At 36.0% G+C, this 27,690-nt stretch overlaps 1 protein-coding gene across 1 annotated transcript in view; it reads left to right on the forward strand.

Annotated features, from left to right (window-relative positions):
• LAMA2 (laminin subunit alpha 2) overlaps positions 1–27,690 on the forward strand; it is a 335,323-nt gene that overhangs the window by 85,317 nt on the left and 222,316 nt on the right. The window contains exon 4 of the mRNA XM_066314417.1: positions 12,318–12,560. Coding sequence (XP_066170514.1) covers positions 12,318–12,560 — 243 coding nt within the window. The remainder of the gene's footprint in view (positions 1–12,317; positions 12,561–27,690) is intronic.

A 27,690-nucleotide genomic window follows, 5' to 3' on the forward strand; every position in this document is an offset into this window, starting at 1 on the left:
AGGCAAGGATCATGTCTGAAGCTGTTCCTTTCCCATGTCCTATTGCTAACTGTTCAAAGGAAACTTGGCAGTCCTTCAGCAGCTCTAAAGCTGATACCTTCTCTTAAGCCTATTCATTGGTTGGAATAGAAGCAGTGTTGAGTTTTCTGTGGACGCCAGAGAGGTGGGATAAGACCCTGTGTCACTAATGCTATCTGGCATGCCCTTTATGATCTGAGTAACCCATGTATTTAGGAATGCACACAATTTTACTCACCACTGTACAGGAACGGTGTTGTATTTTTTCCTAAAATGTAGTAAAAGGTCTGCTGTGATTTGCATGGCTTTTGGACTGCTCAGTAAGTAATAAGTGTAGTTTGTGTCTTGAGAAGTATTAGGAGTTTTTTGCTTATCCAGGAATTTCACAGTCAGAGCATTAAAGACTATTAAAGTAACTGGTAGAATATGAAATTTCTCTTTCAGCTTTTGTTTTGTGTAGTAGTCACTATGAATGGTGAAGGTCACCAGATATTTCTGCGACCTCACTTAAAAGAAATCCCATTCTTTACCTTTGGCTTTTAAGAGATTCAGTAATTGCTATGTTTGTGTTGATGAATTCTTGCTTTAAGTATAAAAATGCTTAACTTCCTTTTGTGAGATAGAAATAACAAATGACAAATCCACAAGTAATGGACTGAAAATTGCAGGAATGCATTAGTTCTTATATTATTACTGGTAATTATGATAGTTCATGGAATGCTTTTAGCAATCCAAATTTCATGAAAAAATCAGGAAAATAATTACAATTTTCTCATTTATATAATGCTTGGCCTTTTGGGGCAGCGACTTTTTTTTTTTTTTTTTTCTTATTTTGTTGTGCAGGGAAGCCATATAAAAATGATGTATACTATTTAGCAATACCTAATAAACAAGAAGAAGTAATATATACTTAATGTTAGAACAAGCCCAAATATTATCAGTCCTGTTGGGAAAAATGTAGTATTTTTTCTTGTTTTCTCTCAACATTTGAGTTTTGCTTTAATACTTACAAAGAGCTTTTATCTGTAATGAAGGCTAGGCTTCTAATTCATCAAAGTATGCTTGAAATTTTTACTCCATATATTATTAAAATATGAGTTGAAAACTGGAACTATTTGGTTCTGAGCATTTTTGATAATTTGCTCTTAACCCTTCCCTTTTTCTCACTTTTTAGCAATTATGACAAGTCTCATCTGTATCACAAGAAAATTATGGAACTCCAATCATACCTGTAAATGTGAGATTATTTTTTACAGTGCTTTTCATCCAGCAAGTGCATCGGAGGTCAAAAATATGATTTGGGAGTTTCTCACATGAATTGAAATGGAGTTTAGAGTGACAGGTTGAGCTTCCTTGGTAGAATTTGGAAGGGGGTGGTTCACAGATAGGCTAGGTAGCAAGAGAACCTGTCTGCTGTTCTGCAGCTCTTAATCCTGCTGGTTTGGGAGGGTCTGCCTGTTCTGCCTTAAGAGTACTGGACGATTCAAGTGCAACAGAGGTACTTTAGGTCCCACGAGTGCAATGTTTAGGAGGGCTGAGAATAAGCCTTCTCTTCCAGGGTTTCAGAGCAGGGAGTTGGCAAACCAGAAATGCTTAGATGTCCAGGGAGAACATATTCTCTGTAGTTGTGCTATTCCCAAATCCTCAATTTGTCTTAATTTCAGAGTGTTGTGGAAGATTAGTAGAGTATCTTTAAAGAAAATTGGCAAATTCACAGGAAAACCAGTTGGCATTTTGAGGTGAAGTGGTCAGCCCATCTGTTTCTGATTTCTACACACATCAGGACACTTTTACTAACAAATTCCCAGCTACTCTAGGGAGCAAGAACATTGGCAATATCCTTGATACTGCTCAGATACTTGTACCAGGAGCACATTTATGTGGATTTAGACGTTTTTGCTATGTACTTCATATTTTTAAAATGATGATGGAATATTTTATGTGAATTGTAGATGTGTGGAACACAGGTGACCCAGAGTAAATATTCTGGCAGAAATTTCTAGATGTAGTAACTGTGTCTTAATTGCTTGAGACTGTGGAGGATCAGTTCAGTGTGCAGGTGATGCTGTCCAGGCATATGTATCTGAAGGAAAAGAAAGTAATGGACACTCCACAGGGCCTTGTAAGCTGCAAGAGCAAGAATAACTGATTAAACTATGCAACTGTTTCCTCTAAAACAATTGCACTTCGTCAGTTTTAAGTTCCCGAAGCTCTGGTAGTGTCCAGCTCTTTCAATTTATCTTTTCATCCTGTCCCCTACTCTTCTTCTGTAGGAAGGGAGGAAGGAGTCTAAAAACTCATGTTCTGACTCTATGCAGAAATCATTGCAGTCACCATCCCTTCCAAAGGCAGTCTTAGAACACCTATTACAGGAATGATATCATACAGCAAACTGGTGGCAGAGACCCATGAACTAAATAAATCCGCACCCCTGCCTAATTTTTTTTTTTTTAATCTTAAAAGAGATATAACCAGACCTTTGAGTCTTGGCCATTTCAAAGCTGTTGCATGATTATTAGATTCTGGATCAGTTTCCCTGTTATCTGGTTTCAAATTACTATTGGAACTCATTGTTTGGGTGTTTATATAGTTGAACCCCACAATAAGGTCCAGTTCAACTAATCTTTTAGGGATTGACTGAAGGTAATCTTGCAGCCATAGTGAAATAAGAGGTAAACCGGATGATATTTGAAGACATTGCTTCTTTTAAGACAAGACTGTGTTTTTTTTATTTTAACTTTTGACAGTTGACCGGACAGTGACTAAGAAACCAAAACATGTTGAGCAACAAAACCATATTAAAATAGCCTTTACACATTAGCTGCATAGTCACATAGGGATATGCATATCATTTAGTGATATTTGGTTTAATGTGATATTTTCTCTTCTCAGAAATACTAAATACATTTTCCATTGGGGAAAAAAATATATATAGCTAGCTTTCTGTTGAATAACTTCTGGTATCAAATTTCAGAATAGCTAAAGGAATGAAGAGAAAGGTAACTTTTCTGTTTAGTCTTAGGATATAAGAAGCAGTTTAGTGAAATGAAGTGTCATTTGGTCTTTATATGTTAAATTTCTCTAAATGAACAAACATTTTGTTTAGGTGTTCAATTAATACTTCCTTTTTCTCTTTTACCAATAACCGTGGGCTTAAAATGCTTTCAAAACTGCTTTTGTAAAGGTAAGGCTTAAAGCTTCTATTCATTCTTAAACCTGAAAGTAGTTTAACAGAAATGGAATTTAGTCCAAACTTGGACTTTTCCCAACAGATGACAGTTGGTTTTGTTCATCTTCAAAAATTTTTTTCTAAAAAGCGAAAACCTAAAAAACCCAAAGTCTGTTGAGACTATCACACTGCAATTCCCTGATTGCCACTCCACCCCTCACTGGTGAAAGAGAGATGTTTCTGTACTTCTTGTTCTGGCACTAGCATTTGTGTTGCTGTGCAGGAAACCAGATGTATCTTGGTCCTGAAAACCATGTCTTCTTTTGGTTTTTTGGGGTGTTGTTTCTGCCAGATCAATTTTCTGATTTGGCTTGCCTGTGCGAGATTTTATAGCCAGCTTGGGGGAAGGGGCAGCCAACACTCTGTGTTGTCTTCAACATTGTAAAACCTCATAGTGCATGGTATTGATCTGTGAGCTACAGTCCAAGCCGGCAACATAGAGCTGTCGTCCTCAATTCCTACTATTTCTTGCTCATGAATCGTTCTGTTTTGAAGTTATGTAAACATTTGAGAATTCAGAAAACAATTGCCTCAAACCAAAGTTCAGTTTTCTGGCTCAGTTGCACCTAAGTGATAAAGGAACTGTTGAAGTGACAGCCCAAAAGAGATGTAATTAAAGCCATGAAAATGATTCTTAAATCAATTAAAAATAGAAAAAGGGATGAGGAGTTCTGTTTTAATAAAGTCCACAGCCAACTTTCAGACAGGTATGTTAGTTGCAGTACTTTTAATTTTTTTATTTCTTTTTTTATTACCTACATAGGCTTGAACCTTAACATTTTTAGTAATTCCTTTAAATTCTATAGTTTTACAATTTGCTGGTAATGAACTAACTAGGTATCTATAGGATGAAAAAAAGTGTAATTTACCTTTCTGATATTATTTTAAATTATTATTATTTTAAATTATTTTACATTATTAATTAGTATTTAAATTTTAGATCTTTTAAAAGCAAAACTATTGGACTTGAAATCAGCTTATAATGAAAGCATTTGAAAAACTCAAAAAGAAAACTAAGAAAAGAAATTGCATATTAATATGCCAGTAAGGATTTATGACAAACATACCTAGAAAAAATTATTTGTTATCATGAAAACAAACAGAACGTTAGTAAATATTTTGACATTACAGTAAATATTTTTAAGAACTACCTGGTTTATATACTATTAGAAAATTTATATTATGTATCTTTCCACCTTGATTTCCATTTGCAGGAAGGAGAGAATATGTGCACACTAATAAGTAACTAATAAGTCTCAGCTTTCCCCATTGATAGCACTCAGACAAAAGCCTAAGGAAAATACAATTATCTTTTTCCTCAGTTAAGGGTTGAGACTGCACCCCCATGCCTGCCATAATTCCTGAAGAGGCTGCTGCATGAAGCTTCTAGGTGTTCTAACAAATGTAAGTGAAGATGCCCAAGCTGACTGTTCCACAGCATTAATTAAAGCTTTTCATGAGTCATTCAGTAGTACAGGGAGGGAGTTGTCTCAAATGCGTTCTGAAATGCTAAGAATCCATTATTGTATTGAAAGATTAATTGTAATACCCACCAAAGAAAGTGCTGTAAACTGGGCTGAGAAGTTGAATTAACAATAAATATCCACAGGATTATTTTGCCCATTTTTTATGCTCACCACTAAATCAAACCATAAATGTATTGTTTTGTACTTATTCAGAAAACTTTTTAAGTGAGCAAATCCTTTCCGCTTCAGTTCATAATGCACAGAAACAAGGATTTTGACCAGTGTTGAGAATTTATACATTTTCTTTTTGAGGTTACTTGCCTTATATTTTCCTTGGATGACTGTAATACACATACATTCCACTTTTCAAATTTTGGCTTTAATGAAGAGATTTATTCTCCTTTGAATGTAGTGACACACGTTCTGACATGAATATGAGGTTGTACACTGATTTTGTACTGTTTTCGTTCTAAAGAAAATTTTGGAGCCAGGGAAAATGGTGATGTGATAAGTAAGGAGTTCATAGGATTCTCAGTCTTGTGCAGATTCTGTAATTGATATTGAAGAAATACATTTTCTTTAAATACTTTATGAGGAGTAAGAAGCTTAGTTGAAAAAATAAGTTTTGCAGCTGATGATGGTTGTGAAATAGTGCTTCTGTTGTGATAGGCACATTAAAATGTACAGATTTGGTATGAGTAAGTGAGAGCAGGTTAGAGGACACTGCATGGAAACATACTGAAAGAAATAAGAATGCTTCACTCTGAGTGCTCTCAATGCTACTGGACCCAGGCTGAGCATCAGTTCTTGAATCTAGAGAATGAAAAAAGCTGGGGATTTTTTGTGTTTTAAGCACCAAAATAGAGGAAGAACCATTTCTGTCCTCCCTTCTTGTCCAGGTTTTAAGAAGAAGGATTTGGATATTGGCATTTTCATCAATTTTCTTTTTCTCAAAATAGTTTTTCTCCATGGAAAAAAGTGATGAACTTTAGAAAATAAAGAGAAATTGCTTTCTTCTATTATTTGAAAGTATTGGGAAAAGAGATTATTAACTTCAGCCCTCGATTCTGGTTTACACCAGGCCAATGATGAGCAGCAAAAATAGTCAAGAGAAAGCAGCTATTATTTTTGAGGCCTTCACAAACAGCTGAACAGTTGGTAATGGAGAAAACCAACAGAGAAGATTACAAAGAACAAAGTTGACATTGACAAAAACTTTACAGGTTCTGACTACTTCCCTTTGGCTTAACATGTGTCAGATCCTCAAGAGCTGGACAACTTGACTTTGCAGGGTTATTTTTACAGTTTGATATTGTATAAAAGTGCACTCTTTTAATAGACTTTGCTTGGGGTTCTTTGGTTTGGCGGGGTTTGGGGATTTTTTGTTTGTTTGTTTGTTTTTGTTAGTTTTGTTTTGTTTTTTAATGACATCTTGTACTTATAACATGAACAAAAGTTGAGAAATATTATTGCAATGTATTTCTTGTCATAGAGAAGATAGTGTTCTTAAAAGAACTTGTGTTTCTCAAGCAGTTACATACATGGAAGGCAGAAAGCTGACCTTATTCTAAGTTAAGGATTCTTTATATTTTTTTTTTTAATTCATGTTCTGCAGGCATTTACTGAATGGGACTGAGCATTTTACAGAAGTTAATTTTTGCCTAACTAGAAAAGATTAATTTGTAACTGAAGTGGCTTGGTTTGGAGTTTTAGAGCTTTTTGAGGATGGCTATGGTAAAACCTTTCTCAGTTTTTCCCGTGAAGTGCTGTTGACATCTTAATTTGCATGACATTTGTAGTTGCAACTTTTTGTAGTTACATTTTTTCTGGACAGATAATGCCCTGCTAAAATTGCTTGCAACGCTGGAAAAAAAATCTAAATTGGAATCAAGTGTGTGTTTCTTTCAGCCCAAATTCCCCATCTGGTAGCAGCATTTCAGTTAGAAGCAGCTCAGAGGAACAGGAGCAACATTGTCATTAAAGGCAAACTGCAGCATGGTGGGAGATGTTCAGCTCTCTAAGCTGATATTAGTGGAATCTTGTTAAGCATATTTTTTTTCCACCCATGCCAACATTTTCAATTACAGAATTTCTGACTGTGAGCAGAACATTTGAAGCCATGGCCACTCTCTCAGGACAGTGATAGAAGAAATACATGCTAGATGGCCATTTGAGGAATCTGGAAATCCAGTCCATTTCTAGATAAGGCTTATTCACTGTCTGAGTTGGATGTGAGACTAAAATGAGAAATAAGTTGTTCTTAAATAGCCAATTGTATAAAAATTCTTGCACCAAAACTGTCTACTCTCTTTCATGCATATTAGACTCAAACAATAATCCATAACAGTATCTGTGAATTGAAATATTTCTGTCCTCATAAATTGGCCTCTGAGAACACAAGGAACTGTTCATCAAAACTCACACAGCCTCTGCTTCAATTCATGAGTAGTTGGATTTGGTTTCATGTCTTAAACCTTTAAGAGACGCTAATAGAAAATGAGAAACAGTGCAAATGTGGTGTTTAAGATGCATCATGTCCTGCATATATAACAACTGTTTTCATATGTGAGTATTGAGATAGAAGTTAATCATCTCGGAACACTTTTGCATTGAGAATCTGTTTATATCAGGGCCTTCTGATTCTTGGCCATCTTTGGTATTAGAAGTCCGGGCTCCTATGTCTATCTTCACATTCAGACTATAGCAAGGCAGAGCTCATACTCCTGAGAGAGTGTAACACACACGGCTGCACAGAGCAACATAAATAGCCCACAGTGCCCTGTCAGCACCCACATGAACACAAACACAGCACAGCCTGCTTCACCCTCTTCTTCCTCTCCAGCTGAGCAGGATTGATGTCCACTAGGGGCATATACATCCATTGATGCATCCAAGGCTTCAGTAGGTAGCCTTAGATAATCTTTTGAAGATCTTAGAGATTTACAGCCCCTCTCCACTTGCTGGTATTTAGATCTCTTCTACCGGCTGAGCTTGAAGTTAACTCTTACTCATGCATACCCACTAAAAAGAAAGAGCACACCTAAAGGAGATATTTAGAAACAGGATTTAGGGAGAAAATAGGATAGATTTCAGTGGCTGAGGTCAGGATTAACATGCTGATCATCCAGCTAGTTGTAGTCAACTGGTTCCTTTCATCTCCTTTTCCCTCTGTCTTACACTGGTTTCTTCTTGATTCATCTTGATCCCTGTCTTTCTCTACCCCTAGTCATTCCCCTAAATGGTTTCATTGTATGTCATATTCATTTATACAACCCCCTTAACACATCCCATAATGAATTCTGCATAGACTCTCCCCTGCTTCTCTTAATAAGGAGGACAACCCCCTCTAGCTAATGACCTTCTTTAGCTTCAAGGTGTTCTGAGGTAGCCTCGACTCATCTGGATGGATTTCACACTGGGACAAGGGGTGTCTGTAGTGCTTTTACTACCCCTATCAGCACTTTAAAATAACTATTTAAATAAATCTGTGTCATGGTAAAGGTCATATGGTGTGACAGTGTTTATACCAGCCTGTAAGGAACAAGTCCTTGCCTAAGTTCTACACTCTTCTCGATGAGAGAATCTGTGTTTATTGGACACTGAACTGCAATAATAATCTGCAGCATAATAACTACAGAAAAGATGTAGATACAGAGTTTACACCAGATTGTTGATGGAAGCCTCCATTAGAGCTAATAATTTTTTTTTGTTGAGAAAATGAAATGGAAATACTTCTGTAGAATTGTATGGTGCCATTTTTTTTCTCTGCTGATATTCTGCTTTACATGAATGCTTTCTAACCGAAGGATTTATTTTTTAAATAGAAGCGCAAGTGGGAGTCGGACACAATGAGATTTCCTGCTTCAGTAGTTAACCCTATGTAGATTAATGATTCACTTCAGCTCTATCTGAAAAATATTAGTGTAGCAAATTATCCTGCATAGTAGGATGCACTTTTCTGTGTCTTATGAGGCATTCACAAGAAGGTACAGTGCTATAACTTATGGAAGTTTTCCTACAATATGTGCTTTATAGTTCTCACTGCTGAGACAATTACCAATGAAAATGAGACCCAAGACTCATTTTGTTTCTCATCTTGAGGATTATGTTGCCTATAATTTGGGGAAGGTTTAAAGGACTATTTAGACTATTTCCTTCCCACTCGCATAATTATAGTGCTATGGTCACATGAGCAGAACAAGTAGAAAAAAGCAGCAGCTGTGCTTTGGCAGCTGTGTTAATGGGTTTTTGCATGCTACCAGGCAGCTTGGTATTGCTCCATTTTCCTGTTTGTATAAGCAAGCTTGGGTCTCTAGGTTGCATTCTGTTGGGCTTGTATAAATCCAGATGTGCTCTAAGATCATGCAGTTACTCTGTCCATTGGCATGCCTTGGTTTATTGATGCTATCTGAAAAGTGGGCCAGGCTCCATCGATTACCCCATGGGAGTAGAAGCTCAGTGTCATGATGTACTAGGAAGGTTGGCTTCAGAACCATGTCACTTTGTTAAATTGTGGAAACAAATGCAGCAAAACTCAATGATACATAAGACTTCATTCATTTTCTCATGCCACTAAGTGCTTGCTGGTTTTGTATTTGCTAAATAACTCCACAATAAAAGAAGAGTTACTCTTTTACCAGGAGAAGGACAGTTTTCCAGCTGATTGGAAAGTCAGCATTGCTTTCATTACATTGATTTGCTTTGAGAATAACCATACAGCTGCCATTAATTTTAGTGTTTGTTGTCATTGCTACCTTGCTAAGAAGGTATAGTAAAACATGGCATGCACCATAGTTGCTCTCTGCCTCATAGCACTGTGGTGAGCTGGTAGTGCCTGGTGTAGCTGACTGAGCTGGGGCCACCCTCTTCTCGTGTCATGCTGAAGCTCTAGCTGTCGCCCAAAGGAAAGCTGTTTGTAAGAAGCATGGATTAACATTCTGCACTATCTTCAGCCTAGCCTTAGAAAGATCAGGAATAATGTCAACCAGTTTTTGATGCATTACGCTTTTGATGCATCTTCTTTTGTCTGCAGTTAGCATTAACAGTCTACCAATATTAAAAAAAACCTGATAGTTCCAGCTGTTTCTCTGTCCAGGAAGTAATTTTGTTAGTGGGTTGCAGATAGCTCAGTGCTGTTACAGGAGGCACTCTTAGAGGCTGGGACAGTAGTAGTCTGGATCCACTGGGAAACTGTAGATGAGTAGTAATTAAAACCAGCTCTTCATTTCTTTTACTTACGTTAAGAAATTTTTTTTCTTGTCAGATTTAGATTAAGAGAAATTACATCCATTCCACCGTGATATAAAATATGCTGTTTACTCTCCACTGCCTTTTTGTTTGTTTGTTTGTTTGTTTTGTGTTTTCATTTGCAGAGCATGCAAAAGATAATGAAAGCCAAAGGTGTATATTAAATTGCAGTCAAGCAGTGCACTATCTGAAGGCAAGAAACAGGACTTTAAACACATCCTCAGCAAAATATGCAGGAAATGTTATTGGAAGAGGGTTTCAGTTTGAAAAGCCACTGTAGAAAGTTTCAGTCTCCCACACAGCCTAGTATTTCAAAGTAAGCAAACAGAAAAAGGCTTCCTGTTGATTACACCACTTGGCCCCACAGAGCCAATGCATCCAAGATGTTTGCAGAGCTAAATGGTTTTTTGGCTGTATTTAACAATGAATCTTACATGAAGTTTTGCAAATTTTAGGCCTTCCAAAAGGAAATTATATACACACACACCTGTGGTTATGAATTTATTGTGAGATATGTCCTAAACCACAGATCTTCCATGGTAGAAGCCTTAGCAATGTGTTTAACCTCTGATTTTATCCATTCAACGTATAAGGAACAGTCTTATTCTGAGAACTTGAGGTAAACTGCTTATGAAAAAATGAAAAAAAAATGTATTTGAAAGTACTCTGGAATGAAATCTCTATTCTGTATTTCTTACATTTCAAAGACCTTAGCTTGGACGGAAACAGTTTGGAAAGTTTTGTTAATGTTTTTCTTATCTCTGTTTATTATAAAGAGTATTAGTGACACAGATCCAGGATAGTTATAACTACAATTATTTGTGGCCACAGTGGAATATAGCTGTAAATGAATCTGAGAGAGGAAAGAGGATTTCTGAAAGGGGGCAAGTGGTTGTATGATACCTGGTGGAACAATAGAAATGAAACACAGGGGATTTTTCATTCTCTGGAGTGTTTATTTAATGCTATTGAAGAAAAATATTGAGATAATCTTCCAGGAAGGTACAGTTGCAGACATTTTCTTCAGATTGAAATAAATACAGCCTCACCCACTTCTTATGCCACTGAAAAACCTTGGCTGCTAGTGATTTATTTTCCTGACTGAAGTGACTGTGAATCTTACCACATTCTCAGCATCTGCACAGAAGGCAGGAATGATAATTGGAGATAAATATTTTCTTTGTCTCCATCATCAAGTGTTTGGGAATACTTGCTGTACTTGGCCACTTAAGACATTTTCTATTTTATAGTAATACTGGTGGATAATAAAAAACGATTCAAATCTGCTCTTTACTGTTTCTTTTGTTGTTGGATATTCTTTCACTAGCTTTATGATCACCAAAGTATTCACAAGAGATTTTGTGTGGACTAAGTCTGAATCTTGCAGCTTCTTTACAGTGACTATCCAATACAAAAAGCTTTAAGTATTAAATCAACACTGCCATGATACCCTCTGGCATCCTCATGTGCAGACTTACAGCACTGCATCTTAAAAATATTAGCTTGATATATGTTCTGCTTTTCTAATAGAAATAGTTGTGTCTTTTCCTTGGCTTCAGTTCTACCTCTGCAGCATATAGCTGTTAGTAGGTTAAAAACCAAACCAAACCAGACCTGCATCACTAATGCATGTCATTCTGCAATTGCAAATGTACTTGTGGCTTGCATTCCAGCAAGCATGTACACAGACATAAACCTTGATAAATCAATTGAATAGGGAGGTAAAATGGACTATAATGAGCATTGATTATATCTTGCATTCTGTTTGTAGTGATATTTGATGTGTCTCTGTCCTGTAAAGCTTATTCATGGTCACAGTGCTGAGTTGTGTGATTGAAACAAGAATGTTTTATAGAATGATTTCAGCTTGATGTGATTACCTTTCAATAGCTTAAAACTATGTTTTTCTTTAACAGAGATAGCATTGTAACAGGCAGTTCTTAAACACTGTGTAAAGTGTATGTCTATAAATACACATAAAGAAACAATCTCACTCCTGCAAATTGAAAATACTTGAAAACAAACTTTACAAAAATTTGGCTGAAATGGCAGTTTAACAATTACCTACTAAGAAACTTAGAGTGCTTTGTAATTCTATTTTCAAAGTCTCTATTGGTCTAATGCAACTAATTTTCTTTTTCAGAAATGTTAATGGAAAATTTGTTTCTGTAGTTTTAGAGTTTCCTTGTAATCCAGGGCCATATTGCATTTCTGGAGGAAAAAAAAAAAAACCAACAACAAAAAAAACAGTCAAGCATTAGTGTATTTACTGTTCTTATTTTGGTAGCTATGAAGAAATTAGAATGAATTTTTAATTGTGTATTTAGTTGTATTTTAACAATTCATGTATTTTTCAGATCTTCCAGATTGCGTATGTTATTGTGAAAGCAGCGAACTCTCCTCGTCCTGGGAACTGGATATTAGAGCGTTCCCTGGATGGTGTAGACTATCAGCCATGGCAGTACTATGCCATCACAGACAGCGAGTGCCTGACACGCTACAACACTCATCCTCGGCCTGGAACCCCATCCTACATGAAAGATGATGAGGTCATATGCACTTCTTATTATTCCAAAATTCATCCTCTGGAAAATGGAGAGGTAAGATCAGATGGTGTTCCATGTGTAACATAGCAGAAAAAAACACCCTTTGGTTAATTGGCAGATCTGCCTTCAGTAGACAGAGTGTTTTGGTACAATTGAAAAATGTGGACAGAATCTATTTGCAAATTTTAAAAGCTCATCCTGCATGGCCCTATATAAATGCATGCAAGGTTCACTCTAATAAGAGTATTCTGCCAAGTAAACCAAGAAGTAAAAGGGTTTGTCAAGTAGTCACTTAATACTTTCAGACAACTTTATGGGCTTGAAATATGTTCCCATGTCACTTGTGAATAAAGGTGAGAATACTTGGAAAAATCACAGACTCAGTGAAGTCATAAAACACTTTTCTTTGAGATGCATTTTCAGTCCTTGTGTATAAGCCAGGATATCAAATGGTAATCATTTTAGTCAGAATTTAATTTAATTTAATGCCTTAAGAGCTGGCCCTCTGCCCCTGTTTATGCCTATTCCGTCTTTCAGAGGCCTCTACTATTTTAGCCTAAGTCCAGTCACATGAATCATGGACTAGTCATTTGTTCTAACTGAGGGTGTGGAAAAGATGTGATGGACTTGAGAATGAGAATCTATGGTTGAAAGAGCAAGTCAGATGTAACATCTGTAGCTGAAAATGCAGCATTTTCAGACACTTAAAAGGATGAGCAGGAAAGCCATGTGTACCACATTCCAACTGCATTTTTTTTTCACAGTTTTTTTCTAACACCTGCTCTGCAAAGAAATTTTAGGCTCAATATTTATCCCTCTGTTATTTTCCCTGTTTCGCTTTTTAATGATGTATTTTCGTATGAATAAATACAAAATTAATTTCTTCTGTTCCCCTACATGCAAAGCAAGGTTCATATGCAAAATTGTTAATATAGTTATTTTTGAGTCCTGGATATAGATATATGTAGTTTGTTTATGTTCTCAGAAAATTTTCAGTGCCAGTTGCAAAAATTAAAAAATTCACCTTTCAGTGAAAATATCTTGTGGATACACTTCAAAATTATATAACTTTGAGAGTCTCAGGTTTTTGAGAGTTATCAGATGGGAAATCGTTTTCAGTTCTAGGAAAAATTGCTGGTATTCTGTATTTGTAGTTGTGCTTATATCCTTAGTGTTTGTATCATTTGCATGGATATTTGTTGTAAAATTTTGCAGGAACAGATAAAGTGATATTAAAAGAAATAGTGCATATACCTGAGCTATATTTTTAAACTGGTTCCAGCTAGGTGCTTTTTTGAGGGGTGAACAGAACATGAGTTAGTAATTTATCACTTGCAAATAAATTTTATATTGTTTCTTTGGGAGAACATGTCTGCACTGAAAATATAATGCAAAAGTAATTATTCCAGTAATTAATTTTATTTACATTGTTCCATTTATTTGATTCTCCAGTTCTCTCATAGGCAGATATTGATTCCAGTAGTCTTCTGTCTTCTTGGTTAAACCAGTGAGTCTCTGTTCTTCACTGACTCAGCTAAACAGCAAAGAACTTTATTCAGTATGCTGGTACATATCCATGGCTTAAACATTGGCTTAAAGCTTACTGAATTGAGTGGAACTGAATTCTGATCTTAGGTGGAACTTAATTCTGATCAGGCCCAATTTTTAACTAGTAAATTACCTATACCTTAACTTAGTAAATTACCTATATCTGATATGTGATTTCTGTAAAGACAAAGATGAATTTGAAGGGAGGAATGCATCTGTTCCATTCCACTTGGCAAAGGGGTGTTGGTAGATACAGGCATACTCTGTGAAAAGCATGGGATGAACCCTAAGTTAAGCTTACCTCCTATAGGTAGTTATTAATCTGAGATGTGGCTGTAATAGAGAGAGAACAACTTGACATGAAAAGCCTAGATATTATCCTTTGTAGTGATTGGAAGAGTATCATTCCATGTGAACTAATTATCTTACATTTTTAACAGTACTCTTTTCATAAGTAAAACAATAGTTTCAGCTGTCTCAGTAGCTAAAGGCTGCATTATGAAGTATGTAGCATATACAGAGAATTAACCCAGGTTAATTAATTTTCATATTTTGTCAAACATGTAACATGAAAAATAACATTTCTACCAATATTGTATTTACTTGGAGTTGTGTTGCTGGTGGTATTTGGTTCCTGATCTTTCAGTGGAACTACATCTGTATATAATTTATCTTTGTTCCAGGACAGTAATTTTGTTCTATGAATCACATATTGCAGTTATTTTGTAGGACTGATGGAATTAGGAAATGTAAATAAAGTGCCTTTGCTTCAAACCTCATGAGCTGCTTAGGCAACCATTTTGGTGTACACCCAGAAAACCTGATGAAGTGTACAAAGAACGTGGTTGGCAAGCCAGTGCCCATGTCAAATGTACATTTACAATGCTGTCTGAATTTGAAAGTTGTCAAAGTTATCTTAGAAAAATCAGAGTAAGTTCTCCTTGTGTATAATTTCACTGAACATTTTTGTCAATTACTTGATTAATTAGCATATTTCCAGAAATGTTCATTCTAAGCCAAATATTTTTTTGTCATTTAATACTATTCCTGTTTGCACCAATAATATTATCTTGGCCAATCACAGAATTAGAACCAAGACCATCTAGAACAACAAAGCCAGCAAAACAGCAACAAATAAACAAAGACCCATTTTAATTTATCTTCAGATCAGTGTAACTAGCACAAGTTTAAGTCAAATGGGAATAAGCAATCTATAGGCTAGGGATTACTTGCAAAAAGCAATTTTATAGAATGAGTTAATAGAAAATTGCATAATGACAACTTCCAAGTTAACAAAAGTAAGAAACTCTCTAAAAATAAAGACTTGAATGCAGAAAGATTCCTAGCATTCTGGTTTCCATACTAAGCTATCAGATAGCTAGAAAAACATTGTGTGTCTGTATCATACTGGCTAAGGTAGACTTTTAGCAAAGCTATTTCACAGCATCATGAAATGGGTTAGAATAGAAGGGACCACAGTGGGTCATGTGGTCCAAACTATTTGCTTAAGCAGAGTCATCCTAGAGAACATGGCAGAGGATTGTGGAGATTTTGATGGGAGATTTTGATTATCTCCAGTAAGGTAGACTCTGCAACCTCTCTGGGTAAATTATTCCAGTGCACAGTTTCTGCACAGTAAAGAAATTCTTCCTCATGTTTGGGTGGAATCTCCTGTGCATCAATTTCTGCCTGTTGCCTCTTGTCCTAATGCTCAGCACCACTGAGAAGAGCCTGGTTCATCCTCTTGCCACCCCCCCTTCAGATACTTACACACATCAAGGAGGACCCCTCTCTGTCGTCTCTTCTCAAGGCTGAATAGGCCCAGCTCCTTCAGCTTATCCTCGTAAGAGAAATGCTTCAGTCCCCAAATAAGTATAAAAGCTAAAGCTTCCCAAAACAATATTTCAAAACAAAAATGAATGTTCCTCTGTCTCAGTATCCCCATGCCAGAAAAATAAGGGAAAGAGATTAGTTCACTTAGTAAGTTATTCATCACCTTTTACTGAACTGATATTTTTTGCTTTAAAAGTAATTATTTTTTTTTCCAATGAGTAAGAAAGACCCATTTATGTAAAGATTAATAGCTGGTGATATGAGTCTGGTATTTTCAGGTAAATAAGAATGCTTATTTTGTTTTCATCTTTACTTAAATAGTGTATAAGAATGTCATTTCTTTGTTTCTTTATTTCCTCAGATGATCATTAGTTCAAGAACTAAAAGTTAGTGGGTTACCATAGTGATTTTTGCTTTATTTCTCACACAGGAGCCTCTAATGTTTATATCCATTTTGCACCTTTTTTATTTAAATATTTCTGCTGCTAGACTACCATTTGTTAAACAGCCTCTTTACCTTGATGACTAGGTGAAAATAAGACTCTGAACATTAGCCTTCAAGGTTGTAATTTTGTTTTCCCTGAGATGCTGAAAGATTTCTCTTAGCAAATGCTTATCTGAATTAGCACATGTAGTATTTGTGTTTTGATACATTGGAATCTTCCATCTTGCTTGCAGTTGTTTCAAAGTTGGACCTTCTGAAAACTTCAGGTACAACAGATGATCACTATAACATCTTAGGATAATGTATATATTTTCATAGAAAAAGGACACAGTTTTGTGGGAAGTGAAATTGGAGGTTACACTTGGAAACAGCATTCTTCCAACATACATGGATTTAGAGTGTTTTGTATAGGCTAAGAGAAAATAAATTGGTTATAATAAGAGAAAATAATTTGGTTAAAAAATCATTCTGTTTTTTCTTCAGTACCAAGTAATTCTTTTTTGCAAGCAGATGTTGAGAGTCACATGCAATGAAGACAGTGGAAGAAAAGCCTAATTAATCTGATAGGAAAGCACTTCCTTTGACTAAGAAGTCAAAAAGACCCTCCACCCTCCTGCCCCCTGCCCCCATATTCTGGGAAACATTGAATTTCTCTAAAATCAGGCTTTCTGAAAGTTAAAAATAGAGAGTAAGGTGGTGAATTTAATTCTCACCTTTCAAAATCTTAATTGAAATATCTAATTATTTCCCTGGTCTGTCATCATATAGAGGTATTCTGTCAAAGCTGGTTTAAAAAAATTATAATTCTTTCTGGTAGGGCAGAAGGTATGCAAACTTTCAAGGAAAATAAATTGTTCTCTCTTTTTGGACAGAATCTGTTGTCAGAAAATGCTGCCTCAAAGGATAGTTCTGTGGTTGATTAGAGTTTGGGTTATACAGTGACAATGAAGAGATGAAATCTCAGGACTCAGTAAGAATTTCCTTGTAGGGAATAAAAGGAACAGTCTCTGATTGTCCTGTGTGAGATGCCTTTCATATGTTATTTTCAGTTGCTGAGAATGCTCTGCCTTTACATTTAAATATAGAAAAGTTGGAAGATATTAGCCCTGTATTTGAAGGGAACTAATCTGATTGTAGAAATGAGAATGACACTTAATTGCAGTATACCAGGTGGACCAAATTTCCAAAACATTTATCTAGATTCTTCATATCAAACACAGCCCTTGGTGTTGCTTCATTCTTTTCAGCAAGAAGTACTTGTGAGGTAATCAGTGTGACCAGACAGCTGATAAAACAATATTGGTAATGAATTTTGGTTTATTATTAAGGAAGTAATATAGTTGCACATCTGCTATGTTCCATTGCAAACTGCATGATATTTCCATGTTTGAAGATGAAAATTGGAGACTAAAAGACTTTGCCAAGAGCTGTCTGTGTGAACAATGGAATGAGAGGTTCTCTCAGTCCTGGTGTCCCGTAACAAGAAAATTCCTTATATCTCCCTTATGGCTAAGGCTGAGGCAGAGGACTGACAGGGAGGAGAGTTACAGTGGAATTAGGTAACATAACACCTTCATATTCTGCAAAAAAAGTCTTTCTATCACTGCTATTATAGTGGTGAGAACGCTATTGCAGTGAAGGTGATGCTTTAGTTCTCCTCCTTTAAATGCTTAATCTCATAGGTTTCTTGTGATTGTAGCAATGTAACTGTAATGTAAAAAACAAATAAATAAATAAAGTACTCGGTGGTAGTAAAGACAAGCCTTGTATAAGCATGTTCATTAGTCTTTATTTTCTTCAGTTAAGTGGAAGTTCAAAGTGTGTACTTACCATGTAAAGAAGAAAAATAAACAGAAACAAGTGCCTTGACAGTATTTTTTATTTTGTTCACTTGTTGCCATAGCACTCAAATGCTTGTAGTGTGTCCCTTTTTGAAAGCATGCCTCAAGTCCCTTGGAACCTCTCCCAGTGTCCCACTACTTTGCTGAGCTTGCCTCAAGGCCAGTGATACTGTGAACATTGAACTCTAGTGTTTCCTAATGTTTGAGTGCTGGTTTTCTCCTCTTCATAGCATAGTGCTTTGCCAGTTTTCTCCTCTTCATACCACAGTGCTTGTCCTGTTTGGTGCAGTCTCAGTGGTTCACAGAAAAAGAAGGGAAGAAAAAGAGACATAGAAATGGACTCTAAAGTGTGTTTTTTCTCATAGCTAGATTTAGACTCTGAGAATGTCAATGCTAAGAAGATAGAGGTTCCAATTTTGGAGGCACTCAAAATTGAAATGTATTCAGTTGCAGACTAAAAATTTTGAGTTGATTTCTTTTTTTCTTATTTATTAATGATACAGATGCTACACAGTTTCTTTAAAAAAATTACTAAAGAGTTTGTGAATTACAGTATTGATGGTGCCTTTTTAGTTCCTATTTTTAGATTGATCCTCACAGCTCCCAACATGTTCAGTATCTTGTCTTTATTGCAAAATAATTTTCTATGGTCTGAGCTCTTATTTCCCCTTGAGTAACAGTGATTGGTGTATTTTCAAATACATAAAATGTAGAAAAGGCATCAATGGTAAAAAACAATGCCAGTAATGTCTTTGTCCATGCCCTCAGCCGCAATCACCCTAGGCATTTCTCATGAGTATGCTAAATTTCCAAATATTTGACTTGCATTTCTGTTCACTTCAGTACAGTACTTTTGGTTATGGCATGTTGTCTTGTACCAGTATTGTGTTGCTATATTTTTACTGCAAAAACAAACAAACAAAAAAATGCACCATATAAAAAAAAAAAAACAAACAGGCAACGTCTATTATTAATGGATGAAACTGTTCAGAAATTTAAGTGGATTCTACTTCCAGCATTGCAGTTTAGACAAAGACATTAGGCAGAGACTAATGAATGCAGTCTGACTCAGAATCCAAAATAGGGATATTTTAAGTAATTCAGATTTTTTTCTCAAAACAATGATAGGGAAATTTTTATTTTGATTGACATAAATTGTTCCGTGTGATGCAAAATGAAAACATTTTATTTGGTCATTTAATTTTTTTTTCAATACAAAGACAATGAAAACAAATTTCACAAAATTGTGAATGAAGGACATGTGACAGTCTTTTGCCTGGAATGCAAAATAAAGCTTCAGCAAGTGGAGATCTTATCAGATGCAATCCTTGCATCCAAGATATTCTGCTTCTCAGGTTTTTAGCAGAGTCTGGCTGTCTGGCTAAGTGGCACAACTTCATTATGAAATAACGAGTTAGGTTTTCTCTGGACTAAAATCCAAATGCCCCATCAGTTTAAGATGTTTCTTTTCCTGATTTTCTGTGTTACAATACACAATTAGTTTTTTTTGTAGTGATTAGTAGTAGGGACAGCCAACAGGATCTCTAGGTAAATGGTGCTTGTTATTTAAAGATCTTTCCACTGAGTTCAACAGTAACCTTCAGATCAGGTCTGCCGTGGAGGCTGTTGATCTCATTTTATTCAGTGTTGCACCTCTTTTGGGGTCGAGCAGTCCCTGCTCAACACTCTTGGACTACTCATACTTTGTTCTCCCTATTAGTTTTGGTTTATATTTTCTTGGCTTCCCCTCTCACCCCCACCTACTGGCTACAGCGGCTTCAAGAAGACTTCTTCTCAAGCCATGGTTTTGGATTTTTTTGGATACCACCATTTTTTGTTTTATGCCATTCATATGATTGGTCTTAGTGAAATGACTGTGATAACTTCTACTTGTAAGTCTTCTTTTTCAAGTGACTTGAAAGGACTTTGTAGCAGCCTAGAAGGTTACTTGTGTCTACCAAGTGGGGATAGAATATTGATTTTCTTCCAGAATTTTGGCACATAAGGTTTAAGCTGCTCCAAAATTTCCATTTAGAATAACTTTGAAAGAAATTGTTTACAAAAAGAAATAAAACAGATTAGAGGTTTGGAAAAATATTCGGGTCTATTTAATTTTGTTGCTTTTGAGGTTTTGTCTTTTTTTTTTTTTTTTAATTGGTTATTTGGCCTAGTACAACTAAACTTGAGTATCTGATCTGAGAAAAAGGCCTTTAACAAATGACTGCCAAATAGATGGATTCATCTTAAATATTCTGTTCGCCCAATGGTATATTGCCTCACTAATATAAAATTGATGTTTCCTGTTTTCTTAATTGACATTGAATGATATGTGAAAGAAAATTACAAAGTAAACATTTGACATATGTGGTCAGTATCATAGGAAATTATTTAAAACATAGAATTTAATTTAGACTGTTTTAAATTAATTTATTATGCACAATGAGAATTCTTTGCAATAGTTTATTCAAAACTTCTACAACTAATTTTGCAACTTGATAATTTCATAATTATATTATAGCAATATTCTCTGCTAATTTTTGTCTAAGAAAAAGGAAACCTAAGTAATATTTTCAAGCTGATAGTTCATACTGAACTTGAGATTCTGATATTTAATACTACGGAAAAAAAGAATGGAAAAAAATACGAAAGGATCTTATAAGTTGTACTGCAAAGAGGAAAAAATTGTGGAAAGCTGGGTATAAAGTAGTATTGCAGTCTCCCATTATTGTGAAAACAAGAGACAAGATATTTACCGGTACATCTGTGTGGGCCAAGTTGGAATGAAAGTTTCTTCTATGTAGTTAGACAGTTCACTTTTCTATCTTGGAACATCTCTCACTGAGCAGAAACTGGTGTTGTAATTTCTACTATTGTTGGAAAGAAAAGAAAAACTGATTAATCATATGAATCATAATACTTAAAACGTAATGAACTTGCAATATGCAAAAAACATATTATACAGCTTTCAATTTGAAGTCAAATTGATTAGATTATTTACCTTTTTTCTTTAGCATCCATTGTTTATTGACCACAATGCTTACTGAAAAGAGATGTGTTACAGGTCTTTATGTAGATCTGTGACAGATTTTCCAAATTTTAAAAGGAGAATTTGTGCCTGTAAATGTAGTTTATAACAACATACTCTTTCAGCATTCCAAAGGGCACTGGTATGCTTAAGCATTGGTATTTACTTGAATGACCCAAATTTCTCTTGTTGGGTTTGGTAGCAGATTTTTGGATGGTAATAGATTTCATTCTAATAGCAAAACAAGAGTAGTAGGTATTTGGTGAGGGTTTTTTGTCTTCTGTTTGATTAGAGGAACTGAAGATCTGTTGTGGGTGGTGGGTTTTTTGTGGGTTTTTTTTGTTGTTTTGGTTTGAAGTTTGTTTGTTTGTTTGTTTTGATTAGCTGTTACCATGAGAGATTACTGGGTGAAAAAATAGCTTTATTGTCAAAAAATGAGTTGTTTTATTAAAGGAGGAATTCGTTAAAATCTGGGCAAACTACATGAAGGAGTAACTTTAATCACTAAAATCTCATTGAAACAGGGAGATATGAATTTGTCAGCCTGAGACCAAATGTAGGTATGCTTTCATGTCAGTGCAAAGGAGTTTTATAGAAAAGAAAAGAAAAAACCAAACAGCACAGTTTACCTGGAATTATCAATTTAAATAGCAAATGTTACAGAAATTCAATAGAAAGAAAGTTAGGCAATTAAAAACTGTGGACCAATGAACAAATTACTTAAAATTCAGCTTATTCAAAAATCAAATTATTTGATTGAGGTATGGAGTCAAGAACATTTGACTCCATACCTCAACGAAAGAAAGAAAGAAAGAAAGAAAGAAAGAAAGAAAGAGAGAGAAAGCAGAGAAACAATCTGGGTAAGCAGACAGACTCTTTCAACAAACAAATCTCTGTCTTGGAAAATGGGTTTATCATCCCTAAGGAAGAGTAGGAAGTTAGGACTGTAGTGTCACTTTATTGGGGTGGTGAGACTACAAAAGGAAGCTCCGAAGCAAAAAGTTAAGGCAAAAAACTTTGAAAAAGCAAAGTATTGTTAGCTTCCCATAGGCTGGGTAACTGTCACAAAAGCTGATTTTTAAATCCCTTTGAATGTTCTTTGAAGAAGCAATATAATGATACAAGTAAGAATATGGGATGCAATTCAAAATGTTGTGAGAAGAGGTGCAAGGCAGGATGGCTCAAAATACTGTTATCTAAAGACTGTTCTGTGAAATGGCAATAATATTCTCACTGTTTAATGTTAATAAAATTTTGAAAAAGAGTAAAAAACAATAGAGCAATCTCTGTGGGTGGAAATATATTTTTACAAGTTTTCTTTTTAAATATGTAGGAGCTTAAGCATGCTATTTGCAAAAAAAAAAAAAAAATTAGAAACTGAAGGACATACTATAAAAGCAAGTAAAACAAAAATTTTACAAATTAACATTAAATTGCGGTAAGGCAAAAGAAGAGTGGAGAACCAAACCGCTGCCCTTGCCTACCAAAAATGTTTGTGCTGGAGGCCTAAAAAATCCAAAGAGAAGCGTTTTCAAGCACATAAAAAAAATTAAGCTGATAGCCAAGTGAGATGTAATAGGAGTGCCAAGGACAGCAAATCCATAGCAGGTGGATTCTGTGGCTTGAGCTTCCTACGGAGGGACATAACAACATAGCCACAGTGCTTTTCTTTGTTTTAGAAGCTGGAGGATCTTTTGAAGGAAGAACAGATCCAAAAGAGCAGTTCAAAGGCCTTGGCAGATTTGTTCCCCAGCTTTTATTGCTGATCACATTGTGGGGGGCACCCCTGTGGTCAGCTGGGGTCAGTTGTCCCAGCTGTGTCCCGCTCCTGACCCATTAAGCACCTCCATGCTCCTCACTGAGGGTGGCAGGGTGAGACATTAAAAAGGTCTTGGTGCTGCACAAGTGCTGCTCAGCAGTAGCTGGGATATCTCTGTGTTATCAGTGCTGTTTTCATCACAGGTCCAAAGCACAGCCACACACGAGATACTGTGAAGAAAATTAACTTTGTCCCAGCCAAAACCAGCACGTGTAAGTCAACTAGTTGACTATATGTCATTTTATATCATATATTATAACTGAAATCTGAAAAATCCAGACATTTGGGAGTTTGACAAAACCTTGCCAAGTGTAGTTTTTTGTAATTAAAGTAAGCACTACTTTTTTTTTTTTTGTAACTTTCCAACAATTAATCATGATGGGAGCAAAGAACAAAAAGCACATTTCATGCTCATAATTCTTTAAGCTCTTGTGTTTTACAGAAGATTTCTGTTGGCATTCCTAGCCTGGACTGTTCATTCTGTGCTACTTAGGAATGGATTTTTTCCTTCCCCTGACTTTTCTTCCAGAAGCTGCTGTAAAATATCTCCAAAGTCTGAACAGGTCAGGTTCACAGTTGGGGAGATATCAAAGTTTCTTGTATTCTACAACTGAATGTCCTATTTATTCTTTCTTTTTAAATCATTATAAATGGTTTTAAAGGAAATGAATGCTTACCATTCACAGGGATCCCATCTGGTTTTCAAAAGCATTCATCAGTTTATGTTCCAAATGACACGACACAGGTGTTATTGGAACTTTGAGTCCAACACTATACAGTAACTGTAATGAACTTTTCCACACATGGATTTCCATCACAAAAAAAAAAAAAAAAAAAAACCCAAAAAAGTTTTGTTAAAATTGCTTCAGTCTAAAATTCTTCAGAGTTGTGGTTCAAAACAATAATGTTGCACCAATGTGAAGCATATTACCACAGTTTATTTAATGATAACATTCAGGAGCAGATGTACTTGTTTACTGTTTGAACAGCTTAAATCCTCTCATTCTCCCTCTTTTACATCAGCAGTTGTTTTTGGCAGCCGTTTGCAACTGCTTACAGCTGTTAAAAGTTCCTGTGGATTTTCTTTCTACTGGTCACAATGCTGTACTGGCAATAACTTGTCTGTAATTCCTTAGTGTATCTCATTCAGAAGGAAAAAGATAGTGTGAAGTGCCATGAGTTTTTAGGATAATCATACAATGAATAATAAATCATAAAATCTTGGTAGGAAAGTGGGGATGGTGTTGTTTGGGTGAGTTTTGGTTTTTTTTAATATTGTTTGGTTGGGCATACTTAGAAGACTCTTAGTTAAATCTGAGGATCAGAATGCTTTTTATTATAATATCCAAGGAAATATAACTTTTGGTTTCTGTTATTTATTTGAAATTACTTGTCTCTTTTATAATCATTGTTCAAGAAGAGATGTATTACTTTGAAAAGTAGTAAAGAAAAAAGTACTTATTTGTAATGTCATCTCACTTCAGTGCTTTCTTAAAAAGTTGCATACTTTGGATTTTAATCTTGTGCTTTTTGAGTAATTTTGGAGAATGTGTTTAACAGACCACTACATTTCATCCTTTAAGCAGTGAGGTGATCATGTTTAACTCAGTAATGCCTAGACATTTCACTTCTGCTTGATCAGAACTCAGACTAACGTAACTTCCATAACAGCTTTGCACCTAGAGTTGCCATTGGCATCAGCACAAAATACCTTTTTGCCATGTTAAGAGATAAAGTCTCAATTTTAAGTACACTTAGAAGAGCCAGTAGAGCACAAACCATCATGGCTGTATTCAGTATTCCAGGCCTTGCATCTTGTCTGAGTCCCTCCATGGTCTGTTGTAGGCATAACTAGTGCTGAAACTATAGCTCAGTGCAGTGCTGCCACTTATGTGAGACAGTTACAACAAGAAAATAAAAACTTGAAATTATATAAATACACTTTCAAGGTAATCAAATCTCTTATTATTCTGTGACTTATTAATAGCTATTGCTCTGACAATGAGCAGTCTGTTTACAAGTATGCAAGATGATGTCTTTGACAAATTGGTTTTTGTCCAAAAATGACAAGCATGAGAATTTCAGGAGCCATAAAAAAGCAGTGGCTTGAATAGGCAAGTGAAATTGGAAAGAGAAAAATGACAAAAGCAAGTTAATCAAAACTGAAGCAATGAAGCCCTATTTAGCTTAAGCTGTAGGGTATAGTTGTCAATGACACAATGGTATTTGCTAAACAGTTTGTTAAACTGACATTTGCCTGTATTCTTAGGGGGAATGAATTAGTTGAGATGCAATCTGACATGCATAGCCCTTGACATTTTAATGCAAGTTTAAGCATTGCGTTTCAAGCAGCTCTTGTAATCATTAGTGGGGCACAGAAGGGAGTTGTGCTTTCACTTACTAAACCACTAATTTATTAAGATAGTGAGATGTTTATTGGAAATATAGTAAAATTTGCCAAATATACCATTTCTTATACACAATTATTATAAATATGTATTTATGAAGAAAAATTGGATACTGAGTTCTGGCTTATACTTCCATCTACTATTCTAGCTGTGAAATCAACTCTAATGATAAGTTAGGTCTTGCACTAAGAAAACTGACAGAAATGTTGTCTTTAGGGATTAAATATAAGATACCAAGAGATTAATTAATCAGCAGTAATTTTCCATCTACTGCAAATGAGCTATTTGCAACAGATAATTAAAAGCAGTATTGCATAGGAGAATTACGAGAGCTACTGAATCACCTGTTGAAAAATTTATTTTCAGCGTTGTTCATCTTCATATTGATGTGCTTGCATAACTTGAGAATGTAAATCATGGGGTACTTCTCCCATTAGATCATTTTAATGAAGACTTTTTGTCTGCTCCACTCCCAATTACCAGTTGCAAGACCTTTTGTGCAGGACAGAAGCTTTTCTTTCCTGACAGGACTGCTGTCAGAGATTAGATTTTAGTGCGACACTGACCTTTCTTGACAATAGTTTAGGGTCAGACCACTGCCTTATACTGAGTGCCAAGGTTGAAGCCCATGGTCTTGATATGATGTACAAAATAAACTACTGAGTACTTGAACAAAGAGAATTCTTTACCACTACTAGCCAAAAATTATTGTTGGATGATGTTCCCAGTCCATCCTTGTAACAAATTACCCTAAGTAGCTTTCTTTTTTTATGAAAAAATTAAGTCTTTCAGTTTATCATCAGTGAAAAGTGTGTTGGTTAGTGGTGCTGTTTTCTGGGAAAAAAAGTGAGTATAAAAACTCATGCCACACAGTGACACAGCTGGGGTTTTTTATATCCTACAATCAACTTGAGATTTATTTCACTCAAATTGCTTGGCAAAGTAATGGGCTTCAAATACCAAAGCTCGAAGTAGAAAAATACACCACTTGGATTCATACATGGGTATTTTAAGTTTGTATGAGAGCATGGTACATACTTAAAATTCTTAAAACCTTTGTTAAAGTGTGTTAATTTTAAGTAATTCAGCAGTTGATAATATACATTAATGCCAAATACCAGCATTTTTACTGCTGCATTAAAACAAAGGCAGGTAACATGATGCATGTTTGCATATCATTTAATGCCAGAAACACACACAGAAGGGGGAGGCAGAAGGAGTGGTTTTAGGTGCTTAGCCATGGTGGTGAGGCACAGTCTGGGCCCAGCCCTCAGCACTGGCTGCCATGACTGCCCCAGTACAGCAGAGCCCTCAACTCAGGCCGAGTTCCAGAGCCAGGATGCAGATTTTAACCTCTGAGACTGCAAGAACTGTCTGGGACCTTGCTGAGGTTGAGGGAGAGAGTGTCCTTGCCTGCAAGAATAGTATTTGTGCCACCAGGTAGAGGACTGCAGAAGGATGTCAGTAGATGTCCAGCAGACTGCACAGCATCAAGGTGACAAAAGTGAGTAAGTTTTATCTGTCACTCTGCAGCCTGAAGCCACAACTGTACAAAAAAAGAGAGGCAGGCAGAGTCTGTGCCTATTGATCCAGAAATGGAGATTCCCGTGATGGTGAAGACTGCAAACTGGTGACTTCTGACACCAGGAGAGGGGCCCTTTCTTTGCTTGCAGTTGGGCAGTTACATGACAATTCAGTACCTGGTAGCATGCAATGATCTGGGAGCTCTGTTCAATGAGCTGTGAGCCAGCTGTGCCTTCATAACCCAGGAGCATTGGGAGGAAGCTGAGTGAGAGTAGGGATGTACACTGAGTGGTACATAAGCCAGCAAGGTGCCCTTGCAGGCAATGAAAGCCAAGAGTATCCAGGGCTACATTAGTCAGACAATCACTAACAGGTCAAGGGAGGTGATAAGAACACACTTGAAGAGCTGAGTCCTGTTCTGGGCTCCTCAGTAATAGATAGACATGGACATGTTGGAACAAGTCCAGGAAATGTTTGGGAAGACAAATAAGGACTTGGAGACTCAGTCCTGTAAGTAGAGGCTGAGAGGACAGGGTTTGCTTAGACTTGAGAAGTCCCAGGGGACTTTATTAACATTTAAAAAGTATTTGGTGGGGTGCAGGGTAATACTCTTCTCTGTCCCGGAGACCTATTGCAAGTAAAGTCTAAATAAGTCCTTTTTCATCAGTATATGAGATTTGGCTACTGCCAAAAATAACAAAAGTTTCTTAGGCTGTCTGTCTCTTCTTCATTGGCAGAAAC

Source organism: Sylvia atricapilla, chromosome 3, assembly GCF_009819655.1.
Source record: "Sylvia atricapilla isolate bSylAtr1 chromosome 3, bSylAtr1.pri, whole genome shotgun sequence".
NCBI classification, from domain to species: Eukaryota; Metazoa; Chordata; class Aves; order Passeriformes; family Sylviidae; genus Sylvia; species Sylvia atricapilla.